The sequence below is a fragment of the Thunnus albacares genome, chromosome 13 (assembly GCF_914725855.1).
Source record: "Thunnus albacares chromosome 13, fThuAlb1.1, whole genome shotgun sequence".
Lineage (NCBI taxonomy): Eukaryota > Metazoa > Chordata > Actinopteri > Scombriformes > Scombridae > Thunnus > Thunnus albacares.
This window is the reverse complement of record NC_058118.1, coordinates 7,039,553-7,060,006: the sequence shown is the minus strand read 5'-3', so window position 1 is coordinate 7,060,006 and position 20,454 is coordinate 7,039,553. Positions and strand designations below refer to the sequence as shown.

The 20,454-nt window shown below is 41.3% G+C and overlaps 3 protein-coding genes across 6 annotated transcripts in view; 2 read left to right on the top strand and 1 right to left on the bottom strand.

Annotated features, from left to right (window-relative positions):
- Positions 1–20,454, top strand: part of LOC122995765 (histone-lysine N-methyltransferase 2B-like) — a 398,376-nt gene that overhangs the window by 224,616 nt on the left and 153,306 nt on the right. The gene's annotated exons all lie outside the window — the stretch shown is intronic.
- trpv1 (transient receptor potential cation channel, subfamily V, member 1) lies at positions 310–15,875 on the top strand. Its single transcript, XM_044370680.1, has 16 exons — positions 310–437; positions 2,403–2,633; positions 2,819–2,976; positions 3,071–3,223; positions 5,878–6,015; positions 7,101–7,399; positions 7,895–8,071; positions 8,158–8,313; positions 8,395–8,490; positions 8,578–8,648; positions 10,600–10,765; positions 10,852–10,918; positions 11,187–11,494; positions 11,589–11,710; positions 13,550–13,671; positions 13,787–15,875. The coding sequence occupies exons 2-16, from the start codon at positions 2,425–2,427 to the stop codon at positions 13,879–13,881; spliced, it is 2,337 nt and encodes a 778-aa protein (XP_044226615.1). The 5' UTR covers positions 310–437; positions 2,403–2,424; the 3' UTR covers positions 13,882–15,875.
- The window catches only part of fam222ba (family with sequence similarity 222 member Ba), a 33,214-nt gene continuing 27,530 nt past the window's right edge, over positions 14,771–20,454 (bottom strand). For all 4 annotated transcript variants that reach the window (XM_044370692.1, XM_044370689.1, XM_044370690.1 and 1 more), the window contains exon 3: positions 14,771–18,616. In XM_044370692.1, the coding sequence (XP_044226627.1) occupies positions 16,902–18,616 (1,715 nt within the window). In that variant the 3' untranslated portion in view covers positions 14,771–16,901. The remainder of the gene's footprint in view (positions 18,617–20,454) is intronic.

The following is a 20,454-nucleotide window of genomic DNA, read 5'->3' as shown; positions in this document are numbered from 1 at the left end:
GTCACTGAACTTTAATGTTCTTATTCTACTTCTGAGGGGGTGATATATTATATTATATTATAGTGTGCTGACTCAGTTTTTGAATGGAAGGTGCTCTTTACATACAAAATCACACAAGTTCAGAGAAACATTTGGAATGAAGGAGTATCACAGATAAATGTTTGGGTGGTAGGCACCTATTTGGGCCCGTTTAACAGTGAAAAGGGGAAGTCATCTTAAGAAAGGAAATAGTCTCATCGAATGAACACAGATCTGCCAGCCCACACTGGCAGGCAGTCACAGGACCACAGCAGCCTTGCAAACACAAACACACACCCATTGAAGTGAAACCACAAAGAGGCAGATGAGACACGCAGGAAACATTATAGAATAAAAAAAAAAGAAAAATCGCTTTATGAATATAAAACAGAAGTGACACAAAAAGCGGTGCAAGAACGGTAAGTTATTCACTTATAAGTTATTTTCAGAGACACAAGGATGTTATATATTTTAAGGAGCCACTGGTCTTTTCTTGAGGGCTGGAAACATCTTCAGCTTCACTGAGTTACTTCCACAGGAAACTGTGATCAGTATATTCTAAATGTCAGATAATGTATCGTCAATATGTGGTACTCATATGTGGTATCCATGCCTTTGTGGTATTTTTTGCTGTCTTAGTATGAGCAGAGATGGTCAATACACCCTTTTAAGCACTCAGACCTCCAGTAATGTGCTCTGATATTCTCTAGGGCGGGTCACTTTATCTCCCACTGGCTTGTTTCTGCTAATCTCTATTACGTTAAGTGTGCATCTCTGGGTGCAGCACAATAGGACTCGCACACCCGGCTTTCTTCAGGACGCTCCACTGTACTGTTTTTATGTTTTTGACTTGAGGATCAGATAGTGAACAAAGAAGACAATCTGGGACAGGAAGACTTATTGCTGGTGGGTCAAATGATGTGTTTGGTTTTGTTTAGCAGTTTCAAATGATTAGATTGCTTCAGGTCCTGAAGATTATTGGCAAATGTTTTAACAATGTCTAAACATAACATTTTTTCTGTACACCCTTATTACATGCTGCTGTGATTTATCATACATTTTGTACATTTGAACATATACAGCCATGCTGTAGATTCAGTGCACAGCTTGGATTGTGGTTGTTTAATGTGTTTAATGAGAAAATAGATTAGCTAAACATACAGACAGAGGGAACACTGTCTCTCTATAGTCTTTATTAATAACTTGAAGTCTGTAGCTGGAGTGTTCTATTAAAAAACAGGGCTTATAGACCTAAATGACTGTATGTCATCAATCAATAGACTCATAAATAATGCAGCAGGGTGTGATAACATGGATAACATGCAGTGAAAGAAGGCGCTTCTGTACACAGTTTAACATGTACTGCTGTTGATGTGTATGAACATTTTGCAGCTCTGTCTTTAAAATATTGTTGCTCCACTTTTGTCAGTGAAAGCAAATATTTAATTCATCATTCAGATGTGGTGCAACTAACTGATTATTAAAATGAATTTTATGAATCATTGAAAAATAGACTTATGTAAAAAAGGATATGCTTACTTCTACTTTTTCATCCTTTGTTTCTTGCTGTGCTATATATTCCTTGTGTGATGATCAGTTTCCACTGAGTCACTAATTCCCCATTTTCTGACAAGAAAAGGGGAACAAGCAGCCATCAAAGATTAGGTTCCTGTTATCCTGAACTATTTTTCATTTATTTTACCAAGTGGTTCTGTTTCTACTGTAAATAATTTGATTATTCCGCACAGAACTGGCTTACCAGATCAAGTGCTGTCATGGAAATACTCTTATAAATAAACTTCTTTGTTAGTCACTTGGGGTGAAACATCACATGTTTGAAAATATTTCTGTGCCTCTAAGGCCAATGACATGCTGCAGAAGTGATCCCCTTGTGGTAAACATGTTTCAGACACAAATGAGACAAACACACGGTAACTAAAACCACCAACATTTTGTCATGCATTGTTTACAGCAATGGCTCGCAGCTGTTTTTGGCTTGTGACAGATTGAAATGAAGCAATGTGCTAGCTGCTACTACTCTCAAATTGATTCAAGTAATTTTTGAGGCAAGGTAAAATGTGTTGCACTAAAGAAGATACAACTGGCTCCTTTGCACATTTTAAAAAACTCTTTATTAGTAGTTCTGCAAGCTCCACAGAAAATTTACCTACAATATTTTTCAAATCAAATGAGTAATAAAGGGTAGCTCCCAGCCTTGTGCACTTTAAAATGTAAATATGTGATAGAGAATTAGTGGAATCTGATTAATTAACCACATATGTTTACTCCCTGTAGCACCTCTTGACGTTACACTCTTATTATTAATCATTAAATTCCCTTGATCTGTTGTGTCATGTGCATTCATGCCATATTTCCATATGCAGAGCACCTGAGCAAGAGGTGAAGATGGATAAATCAGAGATGTTCGGCTTCTCTCTGGAGACAGACGACAGGACAGAGGAGGAGAAATCACGTCATAAAGCTGCAAAAAAGGATGGTCTAGTCTGTGCTTTGGGTTTGGGGCAGGAGGCACCCAAAGCTCCCATGGACACTGACTACCAGGAGGAAATGGAGGACAGCAAGCCTCAAATCAGATTCAATCTCAATTTTGACAAGTGAGCCTCTCCATGAAGCAGTAATATGATTTCTGCCTTTTTTATTACTCATTAGACCCCGGGTGCTGAGCATCATAAAGTATGACTGTTGTGACTGTATGTATGACTGTGTGAAGCTGCTTGACCTTTTGACCCGCACAAATCTTTTGTAACCCAGTCGACTGTAAAACATATTTTGTTTACAGAGGAATTCGAGGTGAGAAGCAGCACGATAAGAAGAGAGACAGCAAGACATTTAACATCGATACGTTGTTTGAAGCAGTGGCCAACAGGGATGTCAAAAAGCTGGACGGCCTGCACCAGTATCTACGACAAAACATGAAGAAACTGTCTGACTCCTTGTGTGAGTGTGAACGGTCCCACAGTGCAACAGCTGCAGCTAACAGTAAACTTCTGACTTGTAAGGTAACTCTCTAAATGTGTGGTTACACCTGCAGACCAGTCCTACGGTAAGACCGCCCTGATGAAGGCTTTGCTGCACCTCAGAGACGGCAAGAACGAGACGGTGGAATTATTAATCGACATCTCAGAGAAGATGGGCGACATTAAAGAGTTTGTGAATGCAGCTTACACAAACGGCTACTATGAAGGTACACTTTTTTCTGTGAATCTGAGAGCTTAAATTTGACTTAATCCTCTCTTGTCTGACTGTGTGCATCTCTGCCTGCTGTGACAATATTCTTTAAAACAACTTTTTCCATTACTCTCTTTGTTTTTTTAGACACAACAAAGAAATTGCAGTTTTTCCAGTTATTGCCGGACTGAAACCTAACTATGATAAATGTGCTGTGTTACAAATGAGGTCTCTGAAGGAAACAATTTTGAGCTCTGTGGTGATCTGCCATTAAAATGGTCGGATGGCCCAATAGATGTCCTAGTTATACATCTCCCTGAAAACATGGAACACATTACAAAGGAAAACTTCAATAGAAAGTTAGATATAGTTGACAGAAAAAGTTTGGACAATAGCTAATTTAACTTTATATGGAAAAATAACAGTGATAAACTCTTTAGTAATTCCTCAGTTTATCTATATTCTCATGTCATTACCTTCCCCGGGAGACAAGCTGTTTAAAAAATACGAACAGAATGTGTTCAGTTTTTCATGGGGCGGTAAGCCAGACAAGATAAAAAGAGCTTATCTATATAATGATTACAAACATGGTGGACTTAAATTGTTAAACCTTAAGGCACTCAACTTTGCATTAAAAGCATCTGTTATGCCTGACTTTATTTTAAATCCGCAGTGGTTTTCAGCAAAGTGACTGATATCTGTTCATCCTCTGTTCCATAAAGAACTCGATCTGATCTACGATATTAAAGAAAAAGTCATTTCCAGACTTATAAGGTTTTTTGGAAGGTCCTAGTCAGCTGGTTTTAATACCAATATCATCAAGCAGAATCCTGTTATGAAAGCCAAGTGTTATGAATTATTTTGATGATGAACAGAACGAGCCTATTAATTATTGAATTAATATTTGAAAAGGAATGTCTTATGATGATCTTATAGAAGTGTACTGTTATATTTGTGACCCTCTTACATATAATCAACTCGGGCAGTTATACCACAGACCTGAGGGATCTTCTTTCAAGCTGCATAAAGGAAAAGCCTGGTTTATTTTGATAAGCCTCGTTAATTTATGTGAGAGTTCCTGTTCCATCTCTGTGGCTTATATGAATTCCCGCTCAGTAACCATGACAACTTATACAGCAGAACCAGGCTAACTGTCATTGGCTTAATTTAGCTGCGTGTCAAAGAATGTCCGACGGGCGGAAACAGTCTCCCAAAACACAGTTCCGCCAACTGTCTTTTCCCGCTCGCATCCCTTTTATCATGTCCGTGCTCGCAAACATAAAATGGAAGAACTGTGAGGGACTTTTACAAAAATACGTATTTCAGTTAATCCCCATTTCATTCATGGTCAGAAATAAAGTAAGAATGGTAAGAAATAAAAGTGTGCCAACGTTGTTTTGAAGTTATTGATTATTTATTCATTCGCTCAATTTGTTCAAGCTGTGAATACAAACCAAGTCCAAACCATGACCATCTGCTGTATTTAAATTTATACAGTGGAAACTGCTTAAAGTGATCACAGTTACAGTGATCAGCTGCTTATATGGATCAAAAAGCTCAAGACAGAAATCATTCATATACAAAATTAATGCTGTTTAAATAATCTGCCTATAGTAATCAAGTAGTCCACTTACAGTATTCATTTTGGATCTCTCCATTCATGACAACATATGGAAAAACATTTTAGAACTACGGTAATTTTTAAAAAATTATTTATTTTTTTAACTTTACTTCCATGATGTGGCTGTGGTACCATTATTGCACACCTGAGGCTGGTCCTGAGTCTAATCACGATGGAGACAGAAAGTCATTTTCTCTCAATGACAAACGTAGTCTCCAAGAAGCTTATGACATTAAAAGGGGGAAAAGAAATCCAAGGAAAGGATCACCGCTCTCTTCGCCACCACCATGGTGTTCATCCCTCCAGTAGAGTTCCAGAGACTGTAGAATCAGTGCCAAGGCTGATGAACACCATTCCAAGATATTCCCTCATCTGGTGTTTTGATGATGGTGGTGGAAAGTCTAACATGTCAGTCCAAAATCTCCCATAGATGTTCAATTGGGTTGAGATCTGGTGACTGTGAAGGCCATAACATATGACTCACATCATTTTCATGCTCATCAAACCATTGAGTGACCCCTCGCACCCTGTGAATTGGGGCATTGTTATCCTGGAAGAGACCTCTCTCATTGGGATAGAGATGTTTCATCATAGGATAAAGGTGATGACTCAGAACAACTTTGTATTGATTTGCAGTGACCCTTCCTTCTGAGGGGACAAGTGGACCCAAACCATGCCAGCAAAACCATGCCCCCCCACAACATAACAGACCAACCAGATCCTCTCACTCTAGGGGTCAAGCACTCAGACCTGTACCAGTTTTTCCTTTAATTTGCCACCCATCCGTATATGAATATGTGCGCACGAGTTGTATGTATATGGATATGAATCTACCTTACCACTGTTTTTTTTTTACTCTTTTTTTTTCTAATATGTTGTTGTTGGTGTTGGTGACACTGTTAATATTTTCGTTTTATATGTATGTGTATGTATTCTTTGTGTAATAATATTTTTTTTTAATGATAATTAGAGCAAAAAGTAATTGTATTGAGAGATTATAAAGAAATATGATTTGCTCTCTGATATGTACTGATGTGTGACTCTGACAGGCCAGACTGCTCTCCACATAGCCATCGAGAGGAGAAGTATTCCCTATGTCAGTCTTCTGGTCAGTAAAGGAGCAGACGTCCACGCCAAAGCATGCGGGAAATTCTTCCAGCCACATGACGGCCCCAACTTCTACTTTGGTGAGTGGATGCTGCTGCAGACAGGAGCGCCCTCCTCTGGATCCTCACATAAAGATCATTGGTTATTGGTTAACATTATTAGTTAATGCTACTGCAGAGAGTACTGTACAACAAAATTATCCTGTAGCATTCAGACTATCACAGGGTCATAGGATGCTATTTTCTTCAGCACAAAAAGACCCTTTTAAGGGTACTCACTTAAAAGGGTACTCCAGTGATTTAGTATTGCACCTCCGTACAGTTGGGTACTCATAAGGGACAAATTTTAAAAAATAGTCAAAATTGATGCTACAGGTTGAGATTTGACATTTTTAGCCTTAATCCCAAACTGAGATGCCCCTGATGTCATCATCAAGATTATTTTTTTAGACTTTGGAGAGCTCCCTTCAGAGCAACAGAGGATGTTGCACAAGCCTATTTTCACAGGCTGAGTAGTACTTGTCGTGACAAGTAAACTAAACCGTGTGTAAAATTGGTGGGGTGCCCCTTTTAAAGTATGTATGATGTTGAGTGGGTAGTGCAGTTGTCCTCTTTGCTCCTTTTTAAATTCATATCAACACCACCAACAACTGTTGATACGTATCGATGCATGTGTGCATGTCTGTCCTTGCACAGAGTCCTGTACAAATATGCAGAATTTCTGATTTATCTTGGTTCATTTACTGATTTACACCCAGAATCTCAAATCTGGAACATAGACTGCAAAGTCATGTAGGTAACTTGTATATATGACTTGTAAACCTGCTTCTTGGAAAAGACCCTTGGTAGAACACAAGATATATACAATGGACAAAAGTGGACAAAAATGTATAAGGTACCTTTAATATATGGGTAAATATTGTCAAATATTTTCTTAATTGAATCAGTGATAATATTATATCTTTTGTTCATAAACCGTAACAAAAATTTGTCATTGTCAAAGCCCTGCTGTGAAAGGTCATACTTGTACTTTGATGAACTGAATGTAGATTCATTTGAAACATTTTGACAGCATACACCATAATGCTTTTTAATTAGTTCTGCAGAAAAAAAACTGTAAAAAAAATGCTGCCACTGAAGGGCCTCCCTCTTTGTGTTGTCTCCAGGTGAGTTACCTCTGTCCCTGGCAGCCTGCACCAACCAGCCTGACATGGTGGACTTCCTGATGAAGAACGAGTACCAGCAAGCGGACGTACAGCTGGCAGACTCTCATGGCAACACAGTGCTGCACGCTCTGGTGGTGGTGGCTGACAACACCACGGAGAATACAGAATTCATCACCAACATGTACGACCGCATCCTCAAGACCACCGCCCAACTGCATCCGAAGCTGAAGCTGGAGGACATCGAGAACCACAATGGGCTGACGCCTCTCAAGCTGGCTGCTAAGACTGGCAAGAGCGGGGTAAAATGCTACAGGTTGATATGAGGATATCTGCAGGGCCAGAACAGACATGACTGGATTGAAATGCCAGAGGCACAAATGTACTACAGGGCCCCCGTCTCCACTGATAATTCAAATGGTTGTGTTGTGTTGGTTCCTGTGAGTTTCTGGGTTGAGATTTTGAGACACTTGTTAGGATTGAAGTAGAAACATGTTTCACAGTTTTCGTTATGAGAAACTATTGTTTTCATGCCACATGATGGTCCAGGGGGCCTGTACGCCTGCATCACTTTCCCTGTTGGTAATTCAGGCATAAACATCTTAATTTCTTGAGGCAAAATGAATAATCCAATGAATTGAAACTATAGATATGAAGAAAGTAGAATCTTACACAAGTCTGCAATTTCAGTAAAGTGGATTACTGGTATTCATTTTGCCTTGATGTACTATCTGGATGCATGAGAATGAACCTTCACAGAAATCTTTTGTTTTGGCTTTCCTTCTGTTTGTCTGCAGCTTTTTTCGCACATCCTGCAACGGGAGTTTCATGAGTGCAACACCAAACATTTGTCCCGTAAATTCACAGAGTGGGTCTATGGGCCAGTCCACTGCTCCCTGTACGACCTGGCCTCTGTGGATTCGTACGAGGACAACTCAGTCTTGGAGATCCTGATCAACAGCAGTGACATTCCTGTGAGTCCTGGTATTATAAGCCCTGTCAGAGGAGCTACTGTCGTTATTGCGTACTCAAACATCTGTCTCCCCCTGTCTCCTCTCAGAACCGTCATGAGATGCTGCAGACGGAGCCTCTGAGCCGACTGCTGGAGGCAAAGTGGAAGATGTTTGCAGGTCGAATTTTTTTCTTCAATTTCCTGGTCTACCTCCTGTATCTGATCATCTTCACTCTGGTGGCCTACAATAAGAAAGGAGGACAGGTGAAACTGTGTGATTGATCAGGTTGGTGATCCCAAATGGACTTGTGCAAATGTTACTGATTTTTGTTCTCGGCCCTGCAGCCACCATTTCCCCTCAAGTACGACCGGATGGACTACCTGTATGTTTTGGGTCAGCTACTGACAGCGCTGGCAAACTGCTTTTTCTTTGTTATGGGGGTACGTTGGTGCTCTTGTGCTTTAATTTTATATTACCACCTTGTGGAAGTAAGTGCTCCCCTTATATGAAACTTCTTCTATCTCCAGATAATAGACATGAAGAGGAAACGCCCAAAGATGCAGACGTTGCTGATTGACGGATATTATGAGATTCTTTTGTAAGTAGTAATGCTTATTTCTCAGACATGGTCAAAATTAAAGCTGCCCTGTGGAGTTGCAACTCACACAAACAAGTTATTTTTACGTTCAGTGTTTTTCACCAAAATGCATCGTCTGTGTTCTTGAGGTCTAGCAAACATTTTGAATGCTTTTCCTTCCACATAAAACATTTACAAAACTGATTTTTTGAACATATGAAATTGTTCAATGTTAACATTCATGATTGCTAGCAATTGGTTTTCTTCTTCACACAAAAGCAGTGGCGGAAATGTGTGTTGTATCGTCCATGTGTGTCCATAGTAAAATAAAAAGAGTAAAAACATTGCTCCATAGCGCTACAGGTGGTCAGAAGAAAAGTTGTGTTTCACTGCCATCTCTGGTTCAAATCTTCAAGTCTGTTTCACCTGGATGTGGTCAGAAATGCACCTTGTCCACACCTAGCAGTGATATCACAGTGTACTGACACACCCTGAAGTACACTTTTACATCACTGCAGTGAGGTGAGACGTTTAATGAGATTTAATGTGGCTTTTTTGTGACCATTTTTTAAAGTTAGTTTCCACACTATTCACACAGAACAACACAAACATTCATAGAAGACATGAATACAATTAATGACATATAAATGAAAGATAAAAAGAAAATATAATTAAATGAGAAGACACAAAATATAGGAATGGAGAAAAAGACATGTGACTCATCCACCTCAACCCACCCCTCTTGCTACTTTGCACTTCATAGAAACTTCATTAACGAAAAAAGTTAACTAAATTCATTTGCAAATAGATTTTAACTAAATAAGCAGCTCTTGCCTCATGTGTATAGACACAATCAACATTTCTAAGTAAAGAACTGTAAAGAACTAAAGAACTGTGAAAAAAGACATCCACTGTTTAATGTATGAACAATGCAACAATTTTCTTAGCTGCAGTCAATCCAGAGAAGAGGAGCTTCTTTTGATACCTTGACAGATTTAGTGATAGACATCGTAGTGAACCCCAAAAGCATCTGATAGTGTATTGGTCACTTGACGCTAAAAATGATTAACATTTGCTTACTCAAAAAACATGTGGATATACGTATGTGCAAGTGGATTTTGGATTACAAAAGAAAAATATTGGACTGTGAATCATCTTTAATTGAGAGTGACTATGAATCATTGTACTGTAATAAATCCTATTCACAGCAGACATTTTGACTTGTTAAAGCAGGAAACCCACAGCTGTAAATAATAACATTAATGATGGCTTCATTCCATTAATTGTCCCTGTAAACCATGTCAGTGAGTGAGCAAACACAATACCAGAGCGCTGGAACTGGCTCATCTAAATGCAATGCAGCTGCCACTAATGTTATTAATTCCACCTGTGCTGCACAAATCAAAAATGTCAGCTATTAAAAGGGGTATATAGTTAGTGATTGTAACTGTACAAAGTTAAAGTAATATTGCACCACTTTTACATTTTTCCAATTAATAGTCTGACCATACTTTAATAAATTTACATGGTGTTGGTTTATGACACTCATACTCATTCACCAAGAATTGAACCTTCCACATTCATACTACAATCAATTGAAATACACAGGTGATCTACGTTTCACTAGTTGTGTGATTAAACAAGTTGGCTGCACCAGTGATGATTTAAGTGTGTTCATACTTATGCAAACATGCATTCTCTGATCAATTTAGGTCACATTGTAAAGATCTGTTTTCCCTTTGACATTGAAGGGTGTTTTCTGTTTATAAAACTTGAAAATGTTTTATTGAGTTGGATTTATTGAACAGCACAGACTGGTGACATGTAACTGCTTCAGATGAAGTGAGGATGAATTCTTCCTTCAAAACATGTCATTTAATTTTCTTATTGTTCACACACTGTACAGTACAATATCAGACGAATCTTGCTGTAGCCTCATGTTTTCCAGTACAGATTTCTCTGCTGTTTAAAGTTTTGTGCAGGCTGTCCTCTTCCTGATCTCAGCTGGACTGTATCTGGGTGGGCATCAGCAGTACCTCGGCTTCCTGGTGCTGTGTCTCGCTCTCAGCTGGGTGAATCTGCTCTACTTCTCCAGGGGCAACAGACATATGGGCATCTACAGCGTCATGATACAGAAGGTTTGTCCACACAGGTCTCACAGCACCACACTGAACATCACAGTGATCAGTCTGATCCCTTTGACTGTCTCTCTTCTCCTTTGCAGATGATCCTCAGCGATATCCTGCGCTTTCTTTTTGTCTACATTGTTTTCCTCTTTGGATTTTCAGCAGGTATTTCATTTTCTCCTCTGTAAAGTGAAAAAAATAATTCAAAAAGACATCTACTACTCTCACACTTGAAGATATAACTCACAAGGTGATATAATCAAGTTTTTACTCATTTGAAAAGTAGCACCATCCCAAATTTAAGATCTATTACTTTCCATAACAAGTAAAGGGCATTTTGAGATATAAACATGTCATAACACTGCTGTTGTCAACATGCCATGAACGGAGGATGTACTGTATTTAATCTGCTTCTTCTCGTCTCCTGTCACAGCGGTGGTCACCCTGCTGACCTGCCCTGCAAAAAGGGGGCGCTTCTTAAGTACCGCCAGCCCTGATAAGAACTGTGTAAACGCCGACTTCAGAACTATCTCCAACACTACGCTGCAGCTCTTCAAGTTCACCATCGGCATGGGCGACATGGAGTTCACAGAGGACTACCAGTACACAGAGGTTTTCTATATTCTCCTCATCGGCTACATCATACTTACCTACATCCTACTGCTCAACATGCTCATTGCCCTCATGAACCGCACTGTGGAGAAGATCACCATGGAGAGTACCAGCATCTGGAAGCTGCAGGTGAGGCGACCAGGGGTCCCTGTGATCAAGTGTCTATTTCAAGGCAGCTGTGGTTTGATGTGGTAGCATGATTTCAACTTGTGTGTGTTTTCAGAGGGCCATCACTATCCTGGACGTGGAGAAAAGGCTGTCTCGCTGTATGAGGGAGAGACTTCGCTGTGGGGTGGAGAAAAACCTGGGCACTGCTGCTGGAGGAGACCATCGCCGGTGCTTCAGGTTTGCTTCTTTCGGTTCAAATGATGATACAATTGATGGAATGAATGATGAGATGATGATGATGATCAGGGACTGACGTGTTTGGTAAGGCCCCATCAACAGGTGCAAGTGACTGTCCTGGATTTCATAGAAGTGTACTGCCATAATAGTATAAATATTCATAATGTCTCTGTCCCATCACAGATTATGACCCAAGTACCCATCTCTGTGTACAATGGGTTTACAAAATTGATTGGTAATATGCACTACTATAGCACATGGAAACTACATTTAAGCCATGCTAGACCGAAATATCTTAACAACTATCGGATGGATTATGATGAATTTTGATGATGTTGTGAATGTGTTCATGGTGCCCAGAGGATGTAGTCTACTAACTTTCATTTAGCACCACCAGCAGGTCAACATTTTTATTTATCCAGTGAAATATCTCACCATCTACTGGATGAATTGGCAAAAAAATTAGTATCAACATTGACTCGTTTCTGTTGACAGTGAATCTTAATGACTTTGGTTCTTCTGATTTTTCCTCTGGTGCCACCATGTGGTTGACATACTGTATGTTTTTTTTTCTTTTTAAATTATTTTTTACAGCTGTTGGGTGGATATTGCCATGAAATTTGATTGACACATCCATGTCCCCCTCAGAACAAATTATCACAACATTGGTGATTCCTTAACTTTTCCTCTCGGGCCATCATCAGATCAACATTTTAATTTGTCCCATACTTTGGTTTATGACCAAATACATGCAAAACTAATGTTCAGAGTCAATCAGAAAATGTTAGCATGCCAACACGCTAAACAAAGATGGTGAACGCTGTAAACATTATACCTGCTAAACATCAACATTTTAGGATTGTCATTGTGAACATGTTAGCATGCTAAATGCTAACATTTAGCTCAATGCACTGCTGTTCATAAGCACAGTCTCACAGTGGTGATAGTGTTCTGTAATATTGAGGCCCAGTCCAACAGAAGGGCTTTGGGTCAAAATTTTTACTTTAAAACCATAATTATTTCAGTTGATATAATGCTCTAATAGTGTGTATCCTTTAATAAATGTGTGTTTTATCAAATTGCCACAACTGCTACACAGCAAACATGAGGCAGGGTAGTATTCAAGCATTGGAGTACTGGTTGTTTCTGGGGGAAATGTAGTGAAGCCGCCATAGGTTATCTGCAATGTGAGCTACCTGCTATGTACTTAAAGGCGACAAGGTACAAACACAATGCACAGAAAGTAGGAGGATCCATTGGTTAGTCCAGCCCTGGATAAGGCCTGTAGAAATTAGTATGTTTGCTGTGTTTATGATAATTGAACATTTTAACACAATTATTAGTCACATTTTGTGATTAGCTACATGTTTCATATGTCCACTGGTCAGGGGTGGTCCTGTTTTGTGTCCAGTTGTGCTGGATAACAGTAAATATGCTTGTGTGTCCTCAAATGCATGACTTGGTGGGTTTGTGTCAGATTTTGCAGTGATAGTGAGAATATTGTGAGGAGTATTGAAGTTGTTATCAGAGTTCCATTTGTTGTTGATATGATCAGTTTCTGGATTTGCGTGTGAGAGATGGTCTGCTATGTTACAAAGTCTCATCTCTTTTACATGTGAATGTACAGATTTTTGATCAGCCACTACAGGTTGATCCTTTGAGAAGCAAAAAAAAAAGCAGGCTTCAGCAAGTAAAATTTGACAAAAGATTGCAGCTGTGTGAGCAGGATCGGTTGATGCATAGTACAATGTGTTCTTCACTAATTTGCCTTCTCTGACAGCTGATTGATGCCTCACACAGTAGACAGTAATTGGAGCATGTGTCCTCTTGTTGTCTCAGAGTGGAGGAAGTCAACTGGAACAAATGGAACATCAACCTGGGCAAAATCAATGAGGATCCTGGGTGCGGGGATGGTGTCCAACAGCCTGCCTCCAACACCCCGCCGCACAGGTCAAACTTAGGTGCGGAAACATGGACACAGACTCAGAAGTGTTTAGATTAGAAAATGCCTTTTAAGCATTTCTCTGTGACATGAAAGTCATCCATGTCTAGTAACATTTCCTCCTTTTTCCACAGGGAGGAGCTGGAGAGGTTTATTCACGGAGGGCAATTGGCGACGGCAAACACACCAGTCCACAGAGATGAGGCCTCTGAGCACCACACCAGTTTAAAGAGCTTCACAACAAAGAGCTTCACTCTGGCTGCTCAACTTGACTGACCTGAGCAAGAGGCATTCAACCTAGAGACAGTATTCAGTTTCAGGTCCCCAACAACTGAAGATCTGACTACCAACTGTCACTCTGACTTGAATTTAAATCTTGATTGAAGTCTTTGAGGCATTTCATTTCATTTCATTAACATGAGCACTGATGAAGAGCATGTTTTATTTGTTCATTTGACTGACATAATGGTGTACAAAAGCGTAATCTATCAATGCAGAATGCAGCAACAGGTGCCGCTTAAATGCCTGGGACATAATGGATTTGAAATACGTCAAACATTTAATCCAAAGGCTTCTGTAAATGCCTTTTCTGTCACCACCTGAACAGGATGTGCATCCTCTGCACAAAGGCCATAAACCTGCTGGCACCTCTGGCAGCCCTTAAAAATCTTTCATGGAGTAATACTGATCATGAAGGTGCTGATCCTGCCCTCCTGCTGGGTGCCCTTTATCCAAGTCCCATTTTCATCACAGCCAGACAAGCTAAATCTACTGCAGCCAGATAGTCCTGGGGATTTCACAGCTTGCTTTGTCTACTCTACTTCCTGTTTCTATTTGGTAGAGGTTGTCCTGGATAAATGGCATGAAAGCACAGTAATTGGTGCAACAATCACCACGTTCAGCACCAGCTGTTGCAGTTACAAATCATATGTTGAGACAGGCCTTTTGAACTGTGCAGCCAGTTGTGAGACTGACTGTGTAAGAAACAAATGTGTGAACAGTAAGATACTTGAACTAACTGTCACAAAGGACGACGACATTTGAGTTATTATATCTCTGTAAGGCTGAAGTGAGCAGTTCAGACTGTTGCAGATAATCCAAACGATGGTTCAGACTCATTTCAAAGCATAAATTAGAACTTTATTTTATTATTACAATATTACAAAAAGAGTAGCACAACTCTCACGCTCTTGCCTTTTATCTGTCGTACAGAATGACACAAAAGAAAGGCTTGTGGACCTTCTTCCATTTCACAGCAATAGTACAAGAAACAAAAGAAGAAAATAAAATTTAAATAACAAGCAAATCAAGTATTATAAATAGTCACAACTGCAAACTGAAGCTTTGAAACTTGGAAAAAATGTTACAGCTCAGTAACTACACATTGCTAAAATATATAATTACAAAATATTACTCCTTTTCTTACTTTCCATAAAGAATCTCTAAGGAATTGCTCTGTCTATTCAACAAAACTTTATTAAAATAAAAAGACCAGAAAAAACAAAGAAACCAAAAATTGCTGTTTCTGCGTATCCTTACCATCTTCTTTCTCATTATTTGGGGTTTTCATTAAAACCATGCTCATTTTCAAAGGAAAGTCCAAGGACCAAACACTTAAGGCTTTTTAAGGGCTGTTAGGGGGTAGGTGAACAAAACATGGGCGTCATTGTGTTTATACACACACACACACACACACACACACTCACACATACACTCACACATACACTCACACTCACACACACACACACACACACACACTCACACTCATCCACCCTTAACTCTACCCACATCAGCAGGCAACATTCACACACAATCATTAAACTTTAAAGTTACAGTAGTCTAGTAGGTAAGCCAGTGTACAATAAAATAAACAATGCATTTGCTGTTTCACTTTAAACTTAAGTCAGTTTTGTTTACCTCCAAGTGATCTTGCAAGTGATCAATTTGGTCTTTTTGATCAGACTTCACATCAGAATCAGTAGCAACTACACATAACTTAATTCACTTAAGTTACTGCTGTCTGGATCAAAACTCTGGTTAGGCTTGTTGTTAGTTTCTACATGACATTAGTAACACTATTATTTCTTCTAGTCCAGAGTTTTGTCCTCATAACTAACCTGTCTCCTTCAATACCTGCAAAACAAATAATCTTAACATTCAAGTAATACATTTGTCATGGTTACAAAAAAAAAAAAAAAAAAAAAAAACAATCTGAAAAGGAAACAAAAATAAAATGGCACATCTTCATAACAGTGTGTCCTTGTTAACCTGACTTTGGCCATTTTAAGGTATAAGAGTTAATCTTTCAGGACTTTTCTGCACTAAACTTTTCACAATCTTGTTGCCAAACCTTCCTGGCATCGGCAAAAAAGTTTTTTAAACACCTGAATTCATTGCAGCATTTTAAGCAGAACAGAGCATCACCTTATTAACATATTTGCTCCCTGCTGGATCCTTACTATGTACAAACAACCTGATTACATGCGTCCTTAAGTGACAGAGAGGAATCAAGCTTGAATATTCCTACTATACAAATAAATAATTACATTTAAAAAGAATAAAACCTCTGTGTACATGTGCATACTGCAAGTTTTTCCAGCTGTACTTTGTAGTCCAGTGTCTGATGGCTTTACACTGAAACAAGACCATTACTCTTTCTTCTGTCCTCAAGAAGAAAATGGTTATGATTGTGTTTAATCTTAAAGTTACTGTGAGGTTTGAGCTTAAACACCAAAATGAAAATGAGTAACCTGTCTAATAAAACTAGTCAGAGCCGAAGTTTCCTGACATGACCCTGTAAAAAAACATCCACCGATAGATGTTACTGTTTTTCAGTGACGGATATATCTGTTTTTCTTCTTTCTTACATGCATAAGAAAACTTTACCGACAGGTCTGAAGTAGAAATAACACAGGATCTGTGAAGATCCAGGCACACAGATAGACAAGTATGATAGAGGAAGAAACAGGGAATGACACACAGTACAGACGTGTACACACACGTGAAAAAGTTCCCTAAAGTGCCACATAAAAGCACTCATTAACAAAAAAAAAAAAAAAGTAGCAATTGATCACTTGCAAGATTAATTAAAAAAGAACCAAAAAACTACTGTTCTTCATTAAATATATTAATTTGCCCTCTTTAAGATTAGCGGTCATTTGTTTAAGTTATCAATTTAGTTTTATGTGTTTCCTTTCTTAAGACTAAACAAAGGGGTTTTGATAAATGTTGTGTAGACAAGGCCATAGCTTATCTGTACCCTGGGTGCTGGATGAGAGCGGTTCTGCCATCCCCAACCTCCGGACCTACCCTGCTCAGAGGAGGCCTGTGCATCTTGCCCATCAACCCTAGATTCTGATCGCGGAAGTAGGGCGTCTGGAAGTCCCCACCCAAGTAATCTGCTGTTTGCATCAGATTAGTCTGGGCGGAGGAGGAGGAGGTGGAGGAGCTCGTTCCTAGCCTGTAATGGGGAGCCCCAGGGGGCCCACAGTCTAGCGTGGTGCACCCCCCTGGGCCCGCACCATGGAATGGCATGGCTACGTCCTGAGACCCGGAGCTGTCACTGTTGGGTGTGGGTAGGATACTGCTGTTCCAAATGTGGGACTGGAAGTAGTGACCATTAGTGTAGTGGGCCATGGGACCGGGCATGCCGTTGTTGACAGGGGGAGAGGGGGTGGGCCTCTCTACGGGAGGTTTCAGTGTGTAAGGCTGACCCACACACACCTCTGCAGGGTAGCCCATGCCCTTAAAATGGAAGGCGGGGTCCCTGGAAGGCTGCTTACAGAGGTGGGTCCCACCGTTCTGAATGTGGGGTACATGGGTCAACTGGTGCTGATTCCAAGAGCGCATCTTCTGCTGCTGTGAATTATGTTGTAGCTGTTGTTGCTGCGGATTCTGTTGGGGATGCAGGTGCTGCTGGAGGTGGTGCTGCTGCTTGAGATCAGTGTGGTTGGAAGGCAAGTGGTTCATAGCAGCCACGCTGTGTGGAGGGTGAGCTCCCACTGGGGCAGTTGCTTTCTCTTGAGGGCCAATAATGCAGTTGGGTGGGGGGAACCCAGGGGTGGCAGGGTTGCTGTGCATGGACACCCTGGAGCAGGCGCTGATAAGCAGGTTGCGACTGATGGGGCTGGGGTTGGCGATCTGGCCCTCGCACATGGAGGTGGCTCCTGCACCTTGGGCCCGAGCTTGGCAGAACTGGTTGATCTGATGCACGATGGTGCTCAGGTCAGCCTGGCAGCCCTGGTGTAGCCCGGTGGCCATGGAGAGTGGAATGGTTGAGGTAGAGACGGTAACGTTAGGCGGTGCGTCGCCATCTGGCAGCTTTCTGCTCCCCTGCAGGCCAGGTGGCGGCTGCTGCTGAAGGTGCTGCTGCTGAAGCATGACAGTAGGGGGCCCCTGTGGGTGGCCAAGGGCTGGGTGCTGAGACAGAGTCTGGAGTCTGGATGGGCCCTGAGGGTGCTGGGCCATTGGGGGAGGGTGTCTGAGGCTCTGGGTGTGACCCTGCTGCTGAGGGAGGGGCATCTGTAGAGTCTGAGGCGGGTCCTGTGGTTGAAGGGGTAAGCTCTGCTGGGGTCGGGGAAGGTTCAGCAGAGGTGGGTGGTGGTGGTTTAAAGTGCTAGTTGAAGCCACTTGGTAAGGTCCGGTGGGAGGGTTCATGATGACTTCAGGGTGCAAGCGAGCCCGGCTGCCAGCAAAATCTTTGAGGATGCCTTTGACTGTGGGCACCTTGACGATGGCGAGGAGGCCTGTCTTGGCACTGGCCTGAGAGGAAGGGTAAGGGCTGTAGCGCTGGCCTGATGTATCCAGCCCGTTTACTGTACGGCGCACGTGGTTTCGCTGGGGGACCTTGACACTGTTGGGGAAGATCTTGATGGTGAGGGGGTTGTTGGCAACCTTCTTAGCATAAGCATCCAATTCTGCAGGGGTTGGAAACGGAGCGGATCTCATCCTTTGTGTGGTGTCCCCTGGGGTGGAGGACAGAGGTGAGACAGAGAAGAGGAGACAGAATTGGGGGGATGAACAGAGTGGGGAGAGAGACAATTTAATCCAGGTAGAAGTGTACATGGCACAAAAGAGCACATCAGTAGTAATCTGAGCAGCTGAGAGGAACCTGATTTGGACAGTGCTCTCATATTCCATACCTCACTATTTTTCTCCTAAACCATCACAACTCCCATCTCAAAAGGACAAAGAGATTTCCGAGCTCATTCTCAGCGGAATTATTGTGGCGGACACATTCTCAGTCTAAAATCCAATTTTGTGGTGCTGTTGGCGACTTTGAGGTCAGGAGCTTTTAGTGGCCTTAATTGACGTAGGATCTGGGCAAACAATAAGCATGCATCTGAGGGGGGGCTGCGCTGCTTGCTACTGAATCACAAACTAAACAAAGAATGAGCGAGGCAGTGATGGTCCCCTGTGGCTGCTTTGGGGAGAAGGAAAGAAAGAGATAGATGCAGAGAGCAGAGCTCCATGACAGCAGACAAGTAATCAGACACAGCAGCAATGTCTCTGATCTGCGGTAACACCTCCCAGGCCTCCGCTCGCAGACATTTGTTACACCTGCTAAGCACTGTGGCTAAATTTAACAATGCCGAAGTGACAATGTGAACATGATTACGTGTTTGTGCATGTGTGAGGGTGTGTTTTATTTATGAGCCTGTTTAAAATGTGCGACAAGATAATGCAGGTGTTGGCTAATGTTGTCAGCATCTTGTTGTTTTAAGTCTGGGTGGATGTGATTGCATGTTTCATTGCAATCCAGTGTACTCACTTCCAATTCTTTCAAATAAAAGTCAGTGATAATTGTTTTTTTTAGGGAAATGACAGGCTCTTCTCACTTTCCTCCATCCCGCTGCCCTGATCACCTCGGCCCCGCCAGTCTGACCCACTTACAATACACAGCTTTCGGACTGATGGACACGAGTGCAGCTGATCTGTGGGACGGATCACTAGTATCAGATTACTGTGCTACATTCAACTCACTCTTTCATTATTTTTTGAATAGGGAGCTTTTCAGTTCAAGTAAAATAGATGTTGTCATTGCAGCATACGGGCTACTTCTCACTGTTGAGTGAGCAGTAATTTCAAATGTCTGAATTGCTGGCAGAGGTCTGTGGTTTCATGCGGCCGTGGCCGTTATGCTCAGCCTCACAGTAGGCAGACTGAGCTTGAGGGATGAGGCACAGAGCTGATCTCTGAGTGCTGACACGGCTGCACCAAGAGTTGTGCCAACTGGCTAATTAATTCCCGCTTTATTTGTGAACAGGAAACAATGGGCAGCGATGTGCGGGGCCGGTATAGGGCGGCACACAGGGGGCTGCTGTGACTAAGTGTTCAGCCTGCTGATGGCAGCCTCATTAATGCAGGGGTCTGGGCCAAGGAGCTGGAGCTCGACACCCGCCATCACAGCGGCCTAATGTCTGTCGCTGAATAAATGCCGGGGTAAGCAAACACTGATAAATGAACACTTACACACAAGCACACAAACATGCTGAGGATGGACTTCACCTGTCAAACACAGGTAATGATTAATGACCTTGTTGGAAATTATGTTTTGTAAAGTGACAGAGTAGCAGGCTTAATAAATACAAGGGCAGTTTGACTGTAACAGTTAACTCACCCAGTTTTCACAGTATGAACAGGTTCTATTTACTATACAGTGCATACCATTTAAAGCAAGAAAATTACACTTTAATTAAGTGCAACTTGTTTTCTATCAGTATTCAAGATATACTGGATTCAGAGCTTGTGAGATTCTGGCACAGCCCCCTTGGTCTGCACTCTTGTCAAAACCTCACGTCAG

Coding starts and splice junctions, on each gene's coding strand:
- trpv1 (XM_044370680.1), top strand. CDS start 2,425: ATGGATAAATCAGAGATGTTCGGCTTCTCTCTGGAGACAGACGACAGG. Junction 6,016..7,100: donor CGGCCCCAACTTCTACTTTG/GTGAGTGGATGC, acceptor TGTTGTCTCCAG/GTGAGTTACCTCTGTCCCTG. Junction 8,491..8,577: donor GCTTTTTCTTTGTTATGGGG/GTACGTTGGTGC, acceptor TTCTATCTCCAG/ATAATAGACATGAAGAGGAA.